We start from the raw sequence: 19,639 nt of genomic DNA, 5'->3' as shown, positions 1-19,639 counted from the left end.
AGAACCACCGTTCAGTGTCACATTTGCCATCTATCTTAAATCTGCTTAAAAAAGTTTAACCACGTAGACTTTCATGATCAATATGTCGCCATAATATAGAGTTTTTTTGGGGTTAGATTACGTAAATATATAAATGTCGTTAAACCCGCCACCCTACACAGCCAATTAATCTGGCTGTCGCCTGCTGCAGCTAATTCTAATTACTGGCGAAATGTCATACTCAGATTGTAAATGTTGTAAATTGGCATGTTCTATTTACGTGACAAACCTTAATAATTGGCTGTGTCCACGAGGTGGCGGGTTTAATTACACATTTAAATTTACGCGATCTCACCCAAAAATAACCTGCTTGACAAAACATTTGCAATTGCAGCTGCAGGCACTTTTTGATGACACATTCAATGCCGACTTTTCAAGTCGGCCTATCGGAAGTGCCCGCAGCGCCGAGACGGCCTTTCTGAATGTCTCCAATGGCCTCCCGATGGTTACCGACAACGGTAAATTGTCCCCGTTGCGTCTCCTCGATCTTGCTGTGGCGTTTGATAACTGTCGACTCTGTTGTGATGCTGCAGGGTCCTGAGCGAAGATTCTGGATTGGTGGAGCTTTGCCACTCTGGTTTCATTCATACTCAACGGGCAGAACTTAGAGAGTGTGTCACAACGGCCGGTTGTTATCAACTGTTCGTGTCACTTGTTCAGTGTTACGTCCTGTACTTTTTATCGTCTATGCCGCTGAGTTCTCGAAACTGGTGGACAAACATTGGGTTAACCTTCGCACATTTGCAGATGACACTTTTGGCTGTAAGTACATTGTGAGCCAGATCGCATAACGGCCTCAGCCATTGTTCTTGAACAATGTGTTCTCGATGTTAGATGCTGGATGGCATCCAATCGATTGAAGCTGAATACAGATAAAAAAACAGATGTGATCTGGTTCGGCACGACCTATAGCTTTGATAAGCTGATCAGCCACGGTCCATCCGCTCAATGTGGGTACGACTACCATACCATCAGCTGCCTATGTCCGTAGTCTTGGAGTTCTACTGGCACCTGACCTTCAATCCGCACAACACGTTGCTATGATCTGTAAGGGCTGCTTTTTCCAGCTCTGTAAGCTGCATTGTGTCCGTCAATCCCTGGATGCCAAGGCAGCTGTGCAACTCTCATGCACACTCTCATTACTTCCCGAGTTGACTTATGCAATGGTTTTCTGGCCGGCGCAACAATGAAAGTGATTAATCAGCTCCAGCGTGCCTTGAATGCAGCAGCCAGATTACTCGCTGGCACAAGACGAGATACGATCATGGACTACAGAAGCCCATGCTTTTGAAGACTTTCATTTGCTTTCGGTTCCACAGCGCGTAAAGTATAAGCACTGTCTGTATACAAGTGCCTTATAAGGTATGGCACCCCGTTATTTGTCGGGATTTATGCACGCCTGTCGCCAACGATCAGAAACGACAACACCTTAGACCCGCTGCTCATTGTGATGTCGATGTATCTACTGCATATTGAACTTCTTTCGCACCGTACTTAGCCAACAGTGCTAACCGGAGGTGCGGGGATTTCATCGTTGTTATAGGAACCCTGCCTACGCTTTTCAGAAGGCGGCAGGGCCCCCTGTCGCGTGGAATTCTCGACCCCGACAAACTCAAGAACGAAAACACTGAGTTCAACCGCTTCCGGAGAGACCTTAAAATAAAATTAATGAACACAGCGTGACGTGACGGCAGTGCGCATTAGAGGTGCTATTTGCATGATTTTGCATTTCTTAAATTACTATTTACAATTACATTACGTGCATCAAGATTACTAATAAAAAATAACACGTAGAAGAAATGATGTAGTTCGTGTAGCTTTACCATATTTGGGAAATTGTTCCCCTGTTGTTTCCTGAATGTTTGGCTGACAGCACACGTTTCCATTCTGTAGTCAATTTAATAAAAACAGCATCGGCTGAAAATATTATTAAGAAAATGTTGCAGCAAGCTAATAAGAATCCATACTCTTTGGTTCTTTCGGTAAAGTCACGTAGGTAAAATTAACCCGTAAAAACAAAGTTTTTCACTATAAATCCTTTATATGCGTGGCGGCTAGAGTCCTCTCGTCCTCTGGCTTGAGATGGCTGCCACCTATGGGTCAGATGATTGCCTGCCACCATTAAGCAATTGGTAATTAAATATAATTATTTTTTTCTTAAAAAGTGTAAAGTTATGGAATTTTTTTTTCACGAAAATAAATTGTCACGCACAACGAGTCTGTGTGCAAAATGTCAGCTCGATTTGATCACGGGAAGTGGGTTAAAAAACGACCGAAAGATTTGCACGGTCGTAAGCGCGCAAGCAAGTGAACTTAATATAAAGGATTTAATAAAAATGAAAGACCACGACGTTTCGATCGCAACACAAGCAACCGTCATCAGGTGAGACAACGACAGCAAGAAAGCTGCTGTCGTAGGAGGACTGCTTTTCAATTGTGTTTAGTGATTAGCTTGCTGCAAGCGTGGTCAGCTTTAACCCCACGAGTGCTTGTTTGCAGTGCCGACCTGCCACTCGCTCACAATGTCTCTGCCTGTTTTAATTTACTAATTGTGGGGGTTTTGTTGTTGTTGTTGTTGTCGTCGTCAGGGCAGTGACTTTGCACCTTGGAAGTAGCCAACCCCAAGCTGGGATTATCCACTCCACTCCTCGTCTGAGGGCCGTGCCACTTGAAGGTTCTCTCCGCCGGTGGGCTCGGCGGACCGCGCGGGAGGGAGCGACGCCAGCGCCACGCACGACGAGAGGTAGAGCTCGCTATCCGTGATCCTCCCTGCCGCTGTGAAGAAGAGCCGTTGCTCGAAACGTCGCCCGTTGTATACAGTAATGCCCTGGTTTACGCCGGGGGTGCGTTCCTGAAAGGTGTGACGACGAATATCGAAACGACGTCAATCACAGCGGTGTACAGGGTTGATAGAGGCGAAGGATGTTAACGACCTCGTCTGCTATACCGGAGGTCGTGGGTTCGATGCCGACTCTCACGTCTGTATATTTTGCATTTGCATGTTATCCCCGTGGTCGTGGGGATTTTTCTCGGGGTCCTCCGGTTTTTCCTTCCGCATTTAGAATCATACGATTTTGGCTGCTTTCAATTTCCACTTTGTAACCTACTTCGTTGAGCTATCATTTGTGGCCTGGTCGTTTCTGAATAAGAAAAATATAGCTCATTGTGTCTTAGCTGGTGAAAAAATTTTTTTTATAGTTTGTAAAACTATTATCGAGGCAACGGATACGAATGGATGATGATGTCAGCGACGTAGTGTGGGTTGAGGCGACATAAATTAGGTAGTTGTATTAATCAAGTGGCTACAGTATTTGCGAAACTACGTAAAAGGGGGAGACGTAAATCAAAGTATTCCTATATTTGTTTCCCGTTTAGGGCAGCGTTATTGACAAATGTGCTGTGTTTTTGATCTTTGATTCGAGATTAATTGGCAAGTGTACCGTGCTGACAACTCCCTCGGGGATCCGTACGGCGATATCGACATTCATCACGGGCGCACGAGAGAGGAGATAAGGGACTGAAGGAAAATGTGCGCTTTTAGAAGTGCTCACTATCTTAGTCTTAAGCCTCACCTTACATATGACATACATATGAATAAAAAGTGTGCTGTACTTGGCCCTTCTCCCCCCCCCCCCTCTCCAACCATTATATAACGGAGTGGTAGCTCCTGCAATCTCTCATTTACTTGATACAGCTGTCGTGGCTGTGACGGTTCCACCTGAAGACGGAAGCTTGTGTTGCCTCCGAAACGTCGTGATTTTTATTTTATTTTACTTTTATTAATTTAATGTGTTACCTACGTGACTTTACCGAACAAAATCTAAGAATATGAATCCTTGCAGTCACGAAAGCTTCAAATCTAGAATTAAGCTCACTATCTTGTTGGTTCAAGCTCTTCGTCAATCGTGATAATTATACGGTGGCATTAAGGTCCTGTGTGAATTTTCAATGAGTTTTTTTAGCTGTACAACTGGAAGACCTGGTCACTGTGGAAACACACGAGCATTAAAATTCCTTTTGTATGTTAATCTGGCGGTGTCAAAGCCTAATCCGTCGGGCCTACATGCGTATGCTACAGTACAGTGTTTGTGTGCTCACGATGCGCTCACCTATACAGAAGTGAATTCTGGGTGTGTTGTTGACAGTGCTAAAGTCAATTTTGAATACAATGCTGATTGGCGTGGTTGACTATAACATGACATTTGTATCTTGGCACTGTTAATTTGTGACATCTGAGCGCGACAATCCACTGCCTCTTAACGCACCACTGTCCTGTTTCGTTTTGTTGTTCGATTGGCCTTTGTCAGTCCTCGGTGCGTTTAAGGACATGTTTGTGTGTATGTTGAACGTCTGTCGCACTGAACGTCGCCAACCGTGCTACTCGGAGATGAACGCAGAGTTAGCCACACGATTGTTTGTATAATCAGAATTGGAATATTTATTTATACTACAGAAGGAATCCGATGAGCTATAAAGCTCTTTGTCACAAATGTCCAGTAGGAGCGGGTCACAACGCTACAAGCAACAGACGATACGAAAACACGATAGGAGTGCAAAGTATAGGAAAGGTATAAACGAATCACTTAAAAATATACAAATACAACTACATTCTTCTTGGTTATTTCGGTAAAGTTACGTAGAAGGGAAATAATAAAATAATAAAAATAAAACATAATAAAATACAATTCTCACGACGTTTCAGCTACAACGCAAGCAGCCGTCCTCAGGTGAAGAACAGGTCTGTCGGAAAGACAGACCTGTTCTTCACCTGAGGACAGCTGCCGAAACGTCGTGAGAATTGTATTTTATTATGTTTTTTTTTATTTCCCTTCTTCGTGACTTTACCGAAAGAACCAAGAAGATGAATCCCTGCTGTCACGAAAGCTTTAAATCGAAATACAACTACATTATTTGTTTCTCTTACCAGGCAAATCCCACTTAGGTATTCATTTATTTTATCGAAGCGACCTACGTCTCTGATGCCAGGTCGCATCAGAGACACATGAAATCCCTCCTGAGTCATTCCACAATGCGGCACGTGGCTTGCCTCGGTCGGGAGCTGGGAAGTTGCCACGTGATGGACACCGATTAGAGGTGTAACAGTTCGTTCGCCTTGCCCCCGAATGATTCGTCTCCCATTCACTTCAAGAATCGATTCTTTCTGTGACATTCTGTGAAGCGCAACGGCCTCTAGTGGCCGCAGGGGGTCACGGGAAGCTACTACAAGCAACTGGCAGTGTACGAGTCACGAAACATTGTTTCTCATGCGTGGTGCGATATCTTGAGCTTAATGATTACATATTTGTGGATGATTTTAGTAACGTATTTAATGCATTGTTATTACTCCCCTCTAATGTTTGTTGGTCGTATTGTGAAATGCCACCGTTTACCCCATGGGTGGGCGGGGCTATCAGTAAAAACTTCCACATGCTGTCCTCTCTTGTAATCAGACGCTGAACCTTATCCAGTGCTCCAAAGGTCACATCGTACGTGAAACAGTGGCGGTGGTGGTGCTTTCTTTAAAGGTGAGAATCTGACGCGACGCTGCTGTATCCTTAACCTTGAGGATGCAATATACCCAACGAGACACGTGAAACAGCATTGCCTGTTTTGTAAATGCGACCTGGGTTACATCAATGTGTTATATAATGTGCTGCTAGGCAAGAGACAGGGAAGTGTGGATATAGTTACGTGACTAGCGCACGAACGTGCGTGCATAAAGTGCAGTCTGCAATTGTAGCTTTCAAATTTCTGCGTTCAGTTTGCTTCCAAACTGTGACGGCGGTAAAATGCAGTCGCCCGTAAAGATTCGGAGTCAGTCCGATTTGGTTATGTGAAGCCCAGCTGAAATTGGGATTACATTCGGCTCTGATGAATTTGTCTCAACCTTAATTATTTTTTATTTGTATGGCACACACGTAGAAAACTTTACGGGATCCTGCCTTAATTTTACAACCTGCAGCTTAAAACGTCCAATTGTATTAAATACCCTTTTCGCTACCAAGATTACCCAAAGCCTCATCTATGAGCGACCAAAGCTCCAATTTGGTAGCTCATGGGCCCACTAGGTGTTGCCACCCGTCCAAGATGTGGTGGCGGTTTTCAACATTTTCATCCTGATGCCAATTTGTGGGGTCGTTGAATCGAACTGTTGGAGTGGGGTAGACTGTTGCAGAGCTGCGTACAGAAACCCAGCTGCATAGATGAGCAAGCGTGAGCAATCCTGACGGTGATATCACGACGACTGTCCATGCATGAAGCAGGCAAATGAGAATGCAATTCTGCCATTCGGGGAGTCAAAGTGTCGCTTCTCAAATGAGCATTGGGAGTGGTGCTGATCTATAATGGTGCTCATATTTATTTTGTGGAGTGAATTATGGGCTGGTAGAAACGAGGGAGATCTTGAACATGGACTTGTATGTATGTATGTCGAACTTCTTTCGCACCATACGTATAGCCAACCGTGCTTATCGGAGGTGCGAAATTGGAGCATGGAGTTGACAGCATGGGCGGCTGTCAGGAAGCCAGTTGCGCAGGGCAAGGCTTTACTGCATTACGTTTTGAGATAAGGTATGGTGCAAGTTGCCTTTATTTTCCTGAGGAAACCCTATGAGGCAACACGCCTCTTACGCAGGAGAGATAGGAATGAGCAACTTCCACAGAGCAAAGGTTGACCCGTGGCCGGCGAGTCGATTTTCTGCTCCCATAACGCTTTACAGTAAAAGCGTTCTTAGTCTCAAGACTTTTTTTTCAGCTGGTGAGGCCCAAAAACCACTCATGAACCATTGCACAGAGGATGCAGGAGAGCCTTGCTCTGTAGGACTTGCATGTATTTATGGTGAACTTCTTTCGCACCGTACGTAGCCAACCGTGCTAATCGAAGGTGTGGGTGTAAGGACAACAAACTAAACACAAAAAGCAGTTCTAAAGAAATTAGTTTTCAATCTCGAGTGGCTTCCTAATATCGTAAGGAAGAGCGTTCCAGACGTACCGCATAAGCGCATCTGAAAGCGTGCGATGCGGTGACCGTCTTTGTTCGATGGTTAGCCATAAGCCGCTGCTGTGAGGATGACCGGAGTTTGCGTGATGGTTTATGCTCCTTGACCAGATCAGTGAGGCATTGTGGTTCATTTGTGGCAAGCACTTTGTGTGGAATGAGCACGACCTTGAAATCTTTTCGTTCAGTAACCGGAAGCCAACGCAGCTCAGCGAGTACCGCTGAGCTGCATTGTGGGGAGAGGAAGCAGGGCAATTAGAGGAGGCATTTTGATTTGGGAGGGAAGGGGAAAAGGTGGGGGAGGAAGGATTGAGAGAGTGCTGTGAGGAAGGCCAGGTGGAAGTTGATGGCCTGTGACTGCCAAGGCAGAGCTGTGGCTCTGTAAATGACTCTTACGATCTGTGTTGTTTCTGAAGGTTTAAACACTCAGTGTTTGTAAGTCACAGATCTCAATCCTCGGTGTCCACTCCTAAGGTGCGTTGATGTAATAACTCACTCACAGAAGGCCGTGGTGACCGATGGGATGTATAATTGAAAGTTTCTCAGTGGAGAGACTGGCACCTCTCATGAGAATGTCGCATTCCCACCATTAGTTGAGAGCCACCAGTCGAGTTGAGTATATGCCTGTGTTTTGTGTGTTTTGTGTGAGCAGAGAGAGACTCTGCGAATTGTGTTCATTCGTGGCCGGCCTGCAGTGCCCGACAATGCAGGATGGGCGTTAACACTTTACGACTAAGATTAATAACATTCATGCATTAGCTCTGTCCGTCTTTGATATGGGGTCGGTAATATAAGTGGAATTTTAAAACAAAGTTTTGTTGCATTTAGGGACTTGCTCTATAGAAATTGAGCCAAATTTATCAAAGGGTTGCTGAAGACTTGACGATAAAAAAACACCTAACTAAATCTCCATTCAAAACTCATTTCTTAAAAACTGCTTTTTGTGTTTAGTTTGTTGTCATTTCCCCGTACCTACAATTAGCGTGGTTAGCTATGTATGGTGTGAAAGAATTTCAACATACATTCGTACATAAACGGAGAGGCCTCTTCGGCCAAGGCAGTGATGGCACACGCCACGCGCGCCTCGCCTCCCCGTGACGTCATCCCGTCTCGCGACTTCAAGACAAGCGGCGTGTTGGGAAAGCATTCCAGGTTTATATCCAGCGCATGCACGATGTTTTTCCTTCCATGTGGTTTTTATTTTTTTTTCCAGAAGGGCCGATGGAGGAGGGACTCGGAGGCGAGCCGGAATCGGACTCCAACGCCTCGCGAGACCTCGCCTCAAACGGCGAGGACCGAGGAGCGACGTCGGGCACCCGCGACCCAGCCCGGCTGGAGGAGGAGGAGGAGGAGGAGTCGAACCCCCTGGATGTCGTCGGTTCGCCGAGTGGCGGTGTGGAGCCCGATGGCCAGGGCAGCGGCTTCACCAGGAAGGAGTACTTGACGATGTTGTCCGTGGCCAGCATCAACTTTAGCTCCATGATCTGCTACGCGGTGCTGGCTCCGTTCTTCCCTAAGGAGGCACGTAACCGTCCAAGTTGCTCTGTTTGTACAAATAGTTGAAATGTTAATTTTTTATTCCGTACGGAAGTGATCGCTGACCTGACTACGGTGTTCAAGAACACGACGTCACCGGTGCGGTGAGTGAGCTGGCGCGTTGTTGTCTGACTCCGGCTCTCGCGGATTTACCGGCGCCTCGTGCTTGTCCCGCTTTTCCCGCAGGCCGCCAAGAAGGGAGCCAGCGACTCGATCGTGGGCCTCATATTCGGCTCGTTCGCGCTCATGAACCTCCTGTCGTCGCCACTGTTTGGCAAATACGTACGTTGCCTTGCAAAAAACGCATCTGTCCCTTGTTTTGTTTGGAGTAGGGAGTAATAATTTTATTTTTAAATCGAGGAAAGCCTCGCAGAGTCTCGGGACTAATTGTGGGAGTGGGTGGCTGACTCCATCCATCGGTGATTGTCACGTGCGAGGAAACCGGAGAAGCTGGAGAAAACCCCGTACAAACAAATAATGTTTGGCACACGTGTCTCAAGCGCTAGAAACAACGAACATTGTAGAATTCAACAGAGAAGCTCGACAAGTTTCGCATCATTGGATTACTAAAACTTGTAAACTTGAAAAAAATATTCTTGGTTTTTTCAGTAAAGTCACGAAGAAGGGAAGTAATAAAATAATAAAAATAAAACAGTAACATTCTCACGACGTTTTGATTGCAACACAAGCAATCATCATCAGGTGTGAAAACCACAGCAAGAAAATTTGAAAAAAATAATTCTTGCTGTGGTTTTCACACCTGATGATGATGATTGCTTGTGTTGCAATGGAAACGTTGTGAGAATTTGATTGTTTTATTTTTACTATTTTATTATTTCCCTTCTACGTGACTTTACCGAAATAATCAATAATATGAATCCCTGCAGTCACGAAAGCTTTAAATCGAAATAAAAAAATAATACATTTTTTAAGATTCTTGTGACAGCTGTGACGAATTGTGGTTCAAAATGACAACATTTGTACTTAATATTTTATACTAGATGTATGTTTGTCGCTGGGCAGAAGTTTGACGGGTCGAGCTTGTTGTGCTCTGTAACTGGTATCGACCAAATGTCCCAGTATTAAAAAATTCGACTGAAAACAAATAACTCAATTGTGGGATTGCACTTAGCAACACCGTCCCTTCCTGCAAAACCTTTGCAGGACCCTCCTGAAAAAGAGCCTTTAGGCTCCGTGAGGCTTTGCTGGGTAAATAAGCATAAAAATATTAACAATAAAAAATATTCCATTATGGTCCCCAAATTTAAGTTTGGCTCCTTGACTGTTTTGATTTTGTAGAATGGAGGTGTTGGTGTCTCGTCAATCGGAACATCGTCTTTGTTGAGGAGCAGGCAGAGACGGGGGTGGGGGGGGATGGAATTGTGCTGACGGGTGAATGTGTTATTGACGGAGGAGGAGGGTGAATTTGTTATTGGCGGAGGAGGACGGTGAATTCGTTGTAGATGAAGGAAGTGGAGGAACGGTGAATGTGTTGTAGGCAGCGGAGGCAGAGGAGGAGGAGGGTGAATTTGTTGTAGATGAAGGAAGCGGAGGAACGGTGAATGTGTTGTAGGCGGAGGAGGAGGAGGGTGAATTTGTTGTAGATGAAGGAAGCAGAGGAACGGTGAATGTGTTGTAGGCAGCGGAGGCGGAGGAGGAGGAGGGTGAATGTTTTTTCCACGTGTGGACAGATCGTCCACATCGGATCCAAGTTCATGTTTCTGTCGGGGATGCTCGTGTCGGGGACCTGCACGATCCTGTTTGGGTGAGCCGGATCGTCGCCCGAGGCTGGCTCAGCCCATCATCCCTCAACAGATCATTCGTTACATACTGCTCAATTATTATAGATGTACATGGAACTAAGAGAGGCCGTAATATAACAACGACAAAAATGATGGCTCCTTTTTATGCAGGAAAGACTCCGTTAGTCTCGAGAACTTTTCCCCCAGCGGCGGTTGAGTAATTCTGTTGTGGAGACTCATGCTGGGTGCCCCGGCGGTTGTGAATGCAGACTCCTGGACGAAGCCCCCAGCGGGAGTGTCTACATCGCCATGTGCTTCGTCGTGCGCTGCATGGACGCGCTGGGCTGTGCCGCCTCCACCACAGCGTCCTTCACCATCCTGGCCGGCACCTTCCCTAACAACATCGCCACCGTCATGGTGATCGCGCGCGCGCGTGTCTGTGTGGATCACCTGTGAGTGTGCGCGTCACCTGTATGTATGTATGTTTAACTTCTTTTGCACCGTACGTCGCCAACCGTGCTAATCGGAGGTGCGGGGGAAGGACAACAAACTAAATATTTAAAGCGGTTTTAAGGAAGTTAGTTTTTAATTTGTGTCACCTGTGAGTGAGCGTCACCTGTGTGTGTGTTATACAGGCTGGGCTATTCTCTGTCTGGGTGAGTGAGTAGTGTGAGGTCTTCTGTAGTGGAGACCAAGTCTCGTTTAATACTCAAATTACCTGGTCTCTCATGGGGTCTCTGGACAATGGACTTACACCGGTTTCTCACGTAGAAGCTGAGCCATGCTGCCGACATGACATCCCCGCGCAGTGAGCGAGTCGACAAACTTACAGCAGACACGGTGACGCTGTGTTCTCGCAGTGAACCTACCGATGTTACTTGACATGGTGATGCCCCAGTAACCCTACCCGTGGCTCTGCTTGGCCCCGAGCCAGTTGTCTTGAGTCCAGCGTATCACCGTTTGGTTCTGACTCAGCACGGCAAGTAGCCAGCGGTTGTCACCTGCACCACGAAGGCGCTGCGCTGACTTTGCGCGGATAATCGACTGGCTGGCTTTTCACGCAGTCTATGCACGCAGCTCAACTGAAGGAAGACTGGCGGTACATCCAGCCCCGCTACTCGGTAGTTCCTCCACTGCTAGACTGACAGAACCCCAGTACACCCAGCCCTGCCGTTTGCTAGTTCCCCGCAGGTTCAGGGTGCCGCCGGTGTGCGGCGAGATGTTAACTAGCTCGCCTCGTATACAGGAGGCCGGGGGTTCGATCAGGACCCTGACGCCTCTATATGTGGAGTTTGCATGTTCCCCCTGTGGCCGTGTGGAAATATTTTTTTCTGGGTCCTCCGGTTTTTTCCCTCCACATTTAGAATCGGCATCACGCGTTCAGAGTCTTTGGAATGCTATACATTTCCACGTGATAAGCCACTTCGTTGAGCTATCATTTGCAGCCAGGTTGCTTCCGATAAAGAGCTACATAGCTTAGTGGGTCTTACCTGGCGAAATAAAACATAGTTTTGTTTGGTGCGCGGCTGACTGGCAGGGCTTCCTGGAGATCTTCACGGGCCTGGGCCTGGTTCTCGGTCCCCCCGTGGGCGGCTTCCTGTACGAGCTGTGGGGCTTCAAGTTGCCGTTCCTCGTCATCGGCACCTTTGTGCTGCTCATGATCCCCATCAACCTCGCCATCCTGCCGCCGCAAGGTCAGTGTTCGACCCTCGGCATAATAGACTCCCCAGGGGCGCGTGAGCAAGAACGCTAACGGTGCGTGCAGGCCACGTGCTGGATTTATGCAATGAGGAAGTGAACTCTGAAATCCGAGTTTATTGCCTGATTGAGCTCAAAGCAGTTTACACGAAGCGGTCGGATGTTGATGTTGAATTCGGTCATGAAATCTTAAGCCACTTGTGAGCAGCTTCATCACTCATAATTTGATCCGCTACACTGGCAACATATAATTAATATCTTTGTAAACATGACAATCTTGTCGGGTGGTGGAGGGGGAACCAAAAACAAAACATGGATCTTTGTATTGGCCATGGAAACCTACAAGTGAAGTATATTGTCAAAAATGCTGCAGTGATATCCAGCGTCATCTTTGTGAAATGGGCACAAATTATATGTAGCACCTGGCACACGAAGACAAATAGAATCATTATTATAATTCATGCAAATTATGTTAAATTTTGACATAGACGATGCCTACTCTGTCACGAAGCAGAGAAGGCGGCTTCTCACCTGCATCAGCTCCTCCCACCACTCAGCTAGCCCTACCCTCTGCCCGTATCATGAGCCGAGCATGAGGCCAGAAAAAATGTTTAATCGGTATAAAACCACAGGAGCTTCGGGACAGCCTTTCTGTAACCACCGGGTCTCTCCTGGCCAAACTCGACGGACGACGTTGCAAAAAAACGATTTGTGGCGCCTCCTCCCAGATTCGGTGCCGAGCAATGGCTCGTTTGTGCGGCTCGTGATGCTGCCGCCCATCGTCGTCGTCTCGCTGCTCATCTGCTCCTTGGGCAGCTCGCTCGGATTCTTCGACCCCACCTTCTCCCTCTTCCTCTCCGAGCAGGTGACTTTGCGTCCCACGTCACTTTTCCCGTCGACCTCCTGATCTCTCATCGCCTCCTCCGGCGCCTCTTGCGCACTAACAGTCCCTCACCGTTCGGCGTCTGTGGAACTCTGTCGTACCGATCGGCAGAGTGGCCGCCGGGCGTAGCGGCAGTGTTGGTATCGCGTGGTTTTTGCCTCGCGTTTGGATGTTTGCAGTTTGACCTGAAGCCCGGGAAGATCGGCCTGGTGTTCGCGGGGCTCTGCATCACCTACGCGCTGAGTTCCCCTTTCATTGGATACATCAGTGACAAAAAACCGGTGAGTGTTCAACCGGGCTCAACGAGTGTGGCGAGTTGACCGTCTGAGCCCAGCCACCAGCGGTTCCACATTTTAACAGATGCGATTTGAATATACCGGTCGGAAATGCTAATGAAAAAAAATCCAAATTGATTTGCATAATAATTTTGATTCCCCTGATTGTTAGGTCACATGCGTGTTAATTTAATAAACGTGTTGCAACTGCTTCTCCACGTCGGGGTGTCTGGTTTGAGAGGAGTTCTTGAAAAACTTGGTAACGAACACGTATTATATATTCTTCAAAGATAAACCGTCACAATACACTTTGCTATGTATCGTATCATCTCCCCACAGATGGCCACACGATGAACTGATTCCACCCACTTAAGTCCTCCTATTCCCAACAACAACAATAACTGACTTGGTGGACATTGAGATGTTGTGGCTTACCAGGTTCTTCCAGGTCGCCCCTCGTCTCCGGCTGCTCCTGCCCCTGTGAAGGTGTCTCCCTGTCTCCTCCGTGTCATTGATTTTGTTTGCAGCATCTGAGGCGCCGCATCATGGCGATCGGGGCCTTCGTGTCCGGCATCTGTTTCTGCATGCTGGGCCCTGTGCCGTTCCTGCACATCCCCACGTGAGTTCCGTCGCGTGCCTGCAGAAGAGCGTCGTCGTCTTTGTTGTTTTGAAATTTATTTTTGTCTCCCAAGTTAAGTGGCCAGGCGGATCGGGTCACAGCGCTGAGCCGGCACTGCTGAGATCCTACATTCAAATCCAAGTTTGACCTGGCTGGGATAAACGTTCACCAATTGTCTGTGGACATCAATTGGCTGAAAACTTCTTCATATGTAGAGAACTGCAGAGCAGTTTTTGGCGCTGGCTCGCCACCTGGCAGTCTTCGAGCTTGGTCTGTGGTTTCTCAGCGATTGTGAGATGCAATTCGCATGTAACAACACTATATATACATACAACATTGATCATGAGATTAATCATTAGATTCAACAAGGTTCTCAAGTTTAGTGAGTTTTGGTCTCAGCTGGCCACCAATCGTTGCATTGTAATTAATCTAAATTGAATAAAACCAACCCCATTTTGGTGGTGTTTTTTTGTGTACAGTCGTTCCTGTCAGGCCATTAACTCTCTACGCTTGATTACCCAGTTTCATCGCGGGTGTGTGGTTGAACCCTGGATTAAAACCCAGGCTATCATTTGTCATATTGTAATGACGACTTTGCGCACTTGTGTTGAGATGGTTTCTTTACTAAGGAGCCACGTGCTCACGCTCAGGACAGGCGGAGACCTCCACTGCAACAGCCCCGAGTTTCCCACGCATCTCCCTTATGTACGGTCCGAGGCCACGCCCCCATTCCTGAACCTTCTCGCTGGCTCTAGACCGCTCGCTCTACCAGCAGACTTTACCATCCTCTTCCGTCACCTGGCCATGCTCCTATTCTCGATCATTCCCGTAGCCACCAGTCCATTCGCACTGCAGGCTGACTCCCCTGTCATTACCTCCCGTGGCCACTAGTCCACTCACTCCTTAGGTAGATTCTACTGTCATTACAGAAGAGCTGTATAGCTCAGTGGGCCTTACCTGGTAAAAACACAGTTCAGTTTTAGTTTAGGGTGGCCCGGGAGACTGTGAACCTTTCGGGGGACCCTCTTCTTCTCTGCTCGTGCCATTCATATCCGCTGGCGGGCGCCGTGTGTGCGCGTGCCGCTGCTTCCCTGTGGCCGGTGCGAGCAGGCAGTTGTGGCTGCTCGTCGTGGTGCTCTTCGTGCTTGGAGTCTCCATCGGCACGGCCATCGTCCCCACCTTCTCTGAAATTCTCTCCATGGCCTAGTGAGTCGGGAGGGTCAGGCTGGGTACGTTCGCCGGGTTTCGCTACCCATCGCGCGCCCGGTGGGTGGTCGCACGAGGATGGAATGTGGCTCCGTTGATGGAGCCAGAAGGGCTCGTGTGGTTGTTGTGCAAGTCTACGGTTTAACACCGTTGTTCAGTCCACAGACAAACCTTTATATGATAAGGTTCCAAAATGAAATACATAAAGGTGGCCATAAATACTTTAAAGGGGGGTGCACTTGGATTGGTATTGCATCTACACTTGCGTGTTTCATCTAGACTGCCTGTGTCAAGTCTTGTTGCACAGATTGAATCGCTCTATGGCAGTCAGGAATGTGGTGTGTGCTATATTCATTCTAACTGCATAAGGTTTTTCGCGGTGGCTATAGCACCAAGCAGGAGTGTAGTACCTGACTGTCCCGGGAGACCGGCATCTGTAATGGAACCTGTATCTGCCCCGCAGTGAGAATGGCTTCGAAGAGGGTCTGGGTACGTTGGGCCTGGTCTCTGGCCTCTTCTCAAGCCTCATGTCCTTCGGGTGAGCCGACGGACGCTGCTAACAAACGCTCATCTGCACGGCCCTTACCCCCCCACCGCTTGTCGCGTTTGTAGTTACCGGCCGAGGAGGGTCCCGATCGCTCGACCACTCGATCGCTGCCTCATCTAGTTCACTCAGACTTCCAGTTCCAGCTTCGGGGCTCTGCCGTGTGCGGGTCAACCGCTCAACACTGTGCATAGTTGTTTTGTTGGGCAGCTTCGCATGCAGCAGGGGTGGCGCACGCGTGCTAAAACGTGCTGAAACGGTGTGGCCTATGATCGACCTTGGCCACGCGCCGGTCTGTTTCGTCCGACTCAAGGCAATTTGGCTAGCTGGGGCCTACGCACGAGAGTAGCTGAAATTCAGTGGAGAAGTAAGACACTGCTGGTCCCTGTCCCCCGGGCTGACTGGCACCAGCGAGTAAGTTACGAGCCGAGCGGCGGCAGTGGTTGGGATATAATCGCCTCGCTGTGAGCCACGAGGCCATGAGCCGCAGACACAAAGGATTGGCCTGTACACTGACAGATGTCAAACATTCATCCCCCGTCCCGTCGCCATCATCTTCATATTAGCATTAACCTGCGTGTTTTATGAATAGTTGCTTCTCATTAGCAGCTGATTCAATGAGACGAGCCCTAGACGAGTTTCAACATCCGCGGCTCCGGCAAGATGCTGCCTGAATAAGGCCGAGTGAAATCAAACTCTTTCAAGGTGTTGCCTTAAAGAAATGAAGCTGCAACAATACATTGCTTCAGAAGACTGTGGCATGTATGACACTCGTAATTTAATACCCACAATCCACCACTGCAGCATTTGTGTACGTTAAACGTTAGCATTTATGTCCCATGTCTTAAAATGATCTGCCAACCCCGCAGAAAAAGTAAGTCGACGCCCAATCGGCTCGTAACCTAATTGATGTGGAAAATACCAATACTGTTGATGCATTACCCACGTTCCACAAAGGCAGCACACGATATTATTTTGAATACCATTGCTATCAACCCATACGGTTTACCCGTATTCTTATATAGAAATTTATTTTTCTTTTTTTGTGTTTCTGCCTTGTGATGGGACTTTGTCGGATGAACGTTGAGATCTTTGAGGGCACGGGGTAGACCAATAAGGTCTGAATTGGTCTGTAATAAGGTAGGCACTGACAAGGGGTTGACCGGTAGGGAATAGCGACATCGATTTTCAGTTGCGCGATAACGGTTGAAACACCCTCTGGCAGCCGGGTGAACGTGTAGCTTTGGGGGAACTCAACTAAGAGTTCCCCAAAACTACACGTTCAGCCCGGCTGCGAAATTGAAGGTGCAGGGGAAGGACATAAAACTTAACTGTGTTTTGTGTTTAGTTTGTTGTCCTTCCCCCCGCACCTCCGATTAGCACGGTTGGCTACGTACAGCGCGATAGAAGTTCGACATACGTACACACACACGCACAGTTCAACTTTTGTGGAAACAGCGCAGTGACGGCCGCCCCCTTTCCGTGCACCCCAGGAGCTTCGTGGGCCCCACGCTGGGCGGATTCCTCAACGAGCGAATCAAGTTCAAGTGGGCGTCCGCCGTGCAGGGACTCTTCCTGCTCGTGGCGGTGAGTGGGGACGTGCATCGCTCCACCCCAGAGACGGCACGCCCGGCCGTGGGCAACGCGGTTTAACCCCAACTCGTTACGCTTTGCCGCGGAACGTTATGAACGTATGTGGAACTTCTTCCGCACCGTACGTAGCCATCCGTGCTAATTGGAGGTACGGGACAAGGACAATAAACTAAACACAAAAAGCGGTTCTAAAGAAATGAGCTTCCAATGTAGATGTAAACGTGCGTAGCTCCAGTAGCTTCCTAATATCAGAAGGCAGAGTGTTCTAGACGGCTGCAGAAGCGCATCTGAAAGCGTGCGATGCAGTGGACCGTCTTGTTCGATGACTAGCCAAAGAGGGTCACTGCATGGGTTAAAACCTGGCATATAAGGAGGTCGTGGGTTTGATTCCAACCCCCTGACGCCTGGAGTTTGTGTGTTCTCTCTCTCCGTGGTCGCGTGGATTTTAATCCAGGTCCTCTGGTTTTTCCCTCCACATTTAGAATCAACATGCGTTTTGAGTATTTGGCTGCTATAAATTCCCGCGTGATATGCTACTTTGTTGAGCTATCATTTGTGATAGCCAGGTCACTTCTGAAAAGGACCTCACCTGTTGAAATAAAAAATATTAATGAAAAATAGTAAGAATAAGCTCCTCATGTGTGTGCTTTGAGCATAAAGGGGAAAGCTCCTGGACCAGTTGGTATACGTTTAGAAATGGCGGCCAAATGTGAGCACATGCCCCCTCCCTCCTTTGGCTGCCCTTTCATCAACAGTCTTCAGAATCAGAATATTTATTTATACTGAAGGAATCCATCCAATGAACGAACACGTTCCTTCGGAGTGGGCAGGTAGGGACTTGGTTGGACAGCGCATTCGTGCGATCCGTGTCACGCGGCGCAAGCTGCGTGGGGCGGCGCGTCACGTGGTGCTGAGCCCGCCCGAAGCGCTCTGTGAAATACAAATCGAGGGCGTGGCTATGCATGACAGACAGACAGACAAATAATCCCTGGTGGGCAGTGTGGAAGCTGTTGTTCCTACCTGTAGGAGTGGGTCAGAACATTACAACAACAAACAATTAAAAAGCACGATCAGAGTGCAAAGTATAGGAACGGTAAACAAATCACTTACAAATATAAAACTAAATAATGTTTTATCTTACGAGGTAAAGTCCACTGATGTATTAACTTATTTTTCAGAAGCGACCTCAACGAAGTGGCTTATAGGTAAATGTATAGCAGCCAAATACACTAAATGCATGTTTGTAAATGTGGAGGGTGAAATCTAAGGACATGAAAAAAATCTACACGACCACGGGGAGAACACGCAAACTGCAAATATACAGGCATAAGGGTCGGGATCGAACCCCCGACCTCTTGTATACCAGGCGAGGGAGATGAAATTACACCACCGTGGCGCCCCTTAAATAAATCATGTAAGTTCAAATTGTGTCATCAATTCCTGAGCTTGGAAAAAGGCAGCAAAACAACAACAACAAAAACAGTCCCAGACCACACCAAGACAACACACAGTCCCTCAATAAAATTGAACATTAAAATGGAACTTTCAATAAATTATTCTTGGTTCTAAAGGAAAAGTCACGTGGAAGGGAAATAATAAAATAATAAAAATAAAACTATTACATTCCCACGAATAATAAACCCACAGCAAATTTTCTTGCTGTGGTTTTCACACCTGATGATTGCTTGTGTTGCAATCGAAACGTCGTGAGAATTTTATTGTTTTATTTTTTTTCATTTCCCTTCTACGTGACTTTACCGAAAGAGCCAAGAATATAAATCCCTGCAGTCACGAAAGCTTTAAATCGAAATTTCGATACATTGTTAAGAATACATCTTCTTTGTCCATTGGCTCAAACAACATCCCTTGAGATGCATCCTGCCCAAATCCACGATTATTGACGGGCAATATGACCAGTGCCATGTGCGTTTTTGTTATTGCGGATAACAAGAGCCGCGGGTATGAGCCATGATTACTGTTGATGTCTGTCCAGGTGTCTCAACGGTGCCACTTTTGCTGTACTGCTGTCAGTGGAGCGAGCACAGCCTTGCCGTGTTCAGAACCAGAATGTGTCTTTATCCTGGAGGAATCCGATGAGCCGTGAAGCTCTTTTGCATAGATGTCCAGTCGTGTTACCAGACACTCGGAGTGAATTGAGTGGAATGCTAACACTGTTGACCCGTTTTGTGTGTTTGTTCCAGGCTTGCATTATGTCCACGTATTACATCTGTGTGGCCAGATGCAAGAAAAGGTACGTGTTATTGTTTTTATTGATATTATTACTATGAATCACGTTTGTTTGCCCACGAAAGCCTCAATGAGTCTTCAGACATTTGTGTAATCTCTATTGAATACCTCACAAACATGAATACCTAACAATAAAATATAGTAAAAATATAGTAAAGCAATGAAAAACGTTTACATGAAGGCAAACACTATAATCACACAAGAAACAGATGATAATGCACAAACTTTAATCACCATCAAATAATAATTTCCCTGTAGCA

At 47.3% G+C, this 19,639-nt stretch overlaps 1 protein-coding gene across 2 annotated transcripts in view; it reads left to right on the top strand.

Annotated features, from left to right (window-relative positions):
- The window catches only part of LOC133344273 (MFS-type transporter SLC18B1-like), a 29,258-nt gene that overhangs the window by 4,787 nt on the left and 4,832 nt on the right, over positions 1 to 19,639 (top strand). The window contains exons 2-15 of one of the 2 annotated variants that reach the window (XM_061554355.1): positions 2,628 to 2,782; positions 5,490 to 5,564; positions 8,250 to 8,557; positions 8,759 to 8,854; positions 10,264 to 10,337; positions 10,584 to 10,731; positions 11,852 to 12,008; positions 12,741 to 12,877; positions 13,075 to 13,176; positions 13,698 to 13,789; positions 14,900 to 14,995; positions 15,459 to 15,533; positions 17,033 to 17,126; positions 19,334 to 19,383. In XM_061554355.1, the coding sequence (XP_061410339.1) occupies positions 8,258 to 8,557; positions 8,759 to 8,854; positions 10,264 to 10,337; positions 10,584 to 10,731; positions 11,852 to 12,008; positions 12,741 to 12,877; positions 13,075 to 13,176; positions 13,698 to 13,789; positions 14,900 to 14,995; positions 15,459 to 15,533; positions 17,033 to 17,126; positions 19,334 to 19,383 (1,421 nt within the window). In that variant the 5' untranslated portion in view covers positions 2,628 to 2,782; positions 5,490 to 5,564; positions 8,250 to 8,257. Of the gene's footprint in view, positions 1 to 2,627; positions 2,783 to 5,489; positions 5,565 to 8,249; positions 8,558 to 8,758; positions 8,855 to 10,263; positions 10,338 to 10,583; positions 10,732 to 11,851; positions 12,009 to 12,740; positions 12,878 to 13,074; positions 13,177 to 13,697; positions 13,790 to 14,899; positions 14,996 to 15,458; positions 15,534 to 17,032; positions 17,127 to 19,333; positions 19,384 to 19,639 lie in introns of those variants that run through there. The other variant, XM_061554356.1, reaches the window with a different exon arrangement.

This window comes from Lethenteron reissneri, chromosome 19 (assembly GCF_015708825.2).
Source record: "Lethenteron reissneri isolate LAM-NWPU_2019-01 chromosome 19, ASM1570882v1, whole genome shotgun sequence".
Taxonomy (NCBI): domain Eukaryota; kingdom Metazoa; phylum Chordata; class Hyperoartia; order Petromyzontiformes; family Petromyzontidae; genus Lethenteron; species Lethenteron reissneri.
The sequence above is the reverse complement of the archived record's forward strand: the minus strand, read 5'-3'. Positions and strand labels throughout refer to the sequence as shown.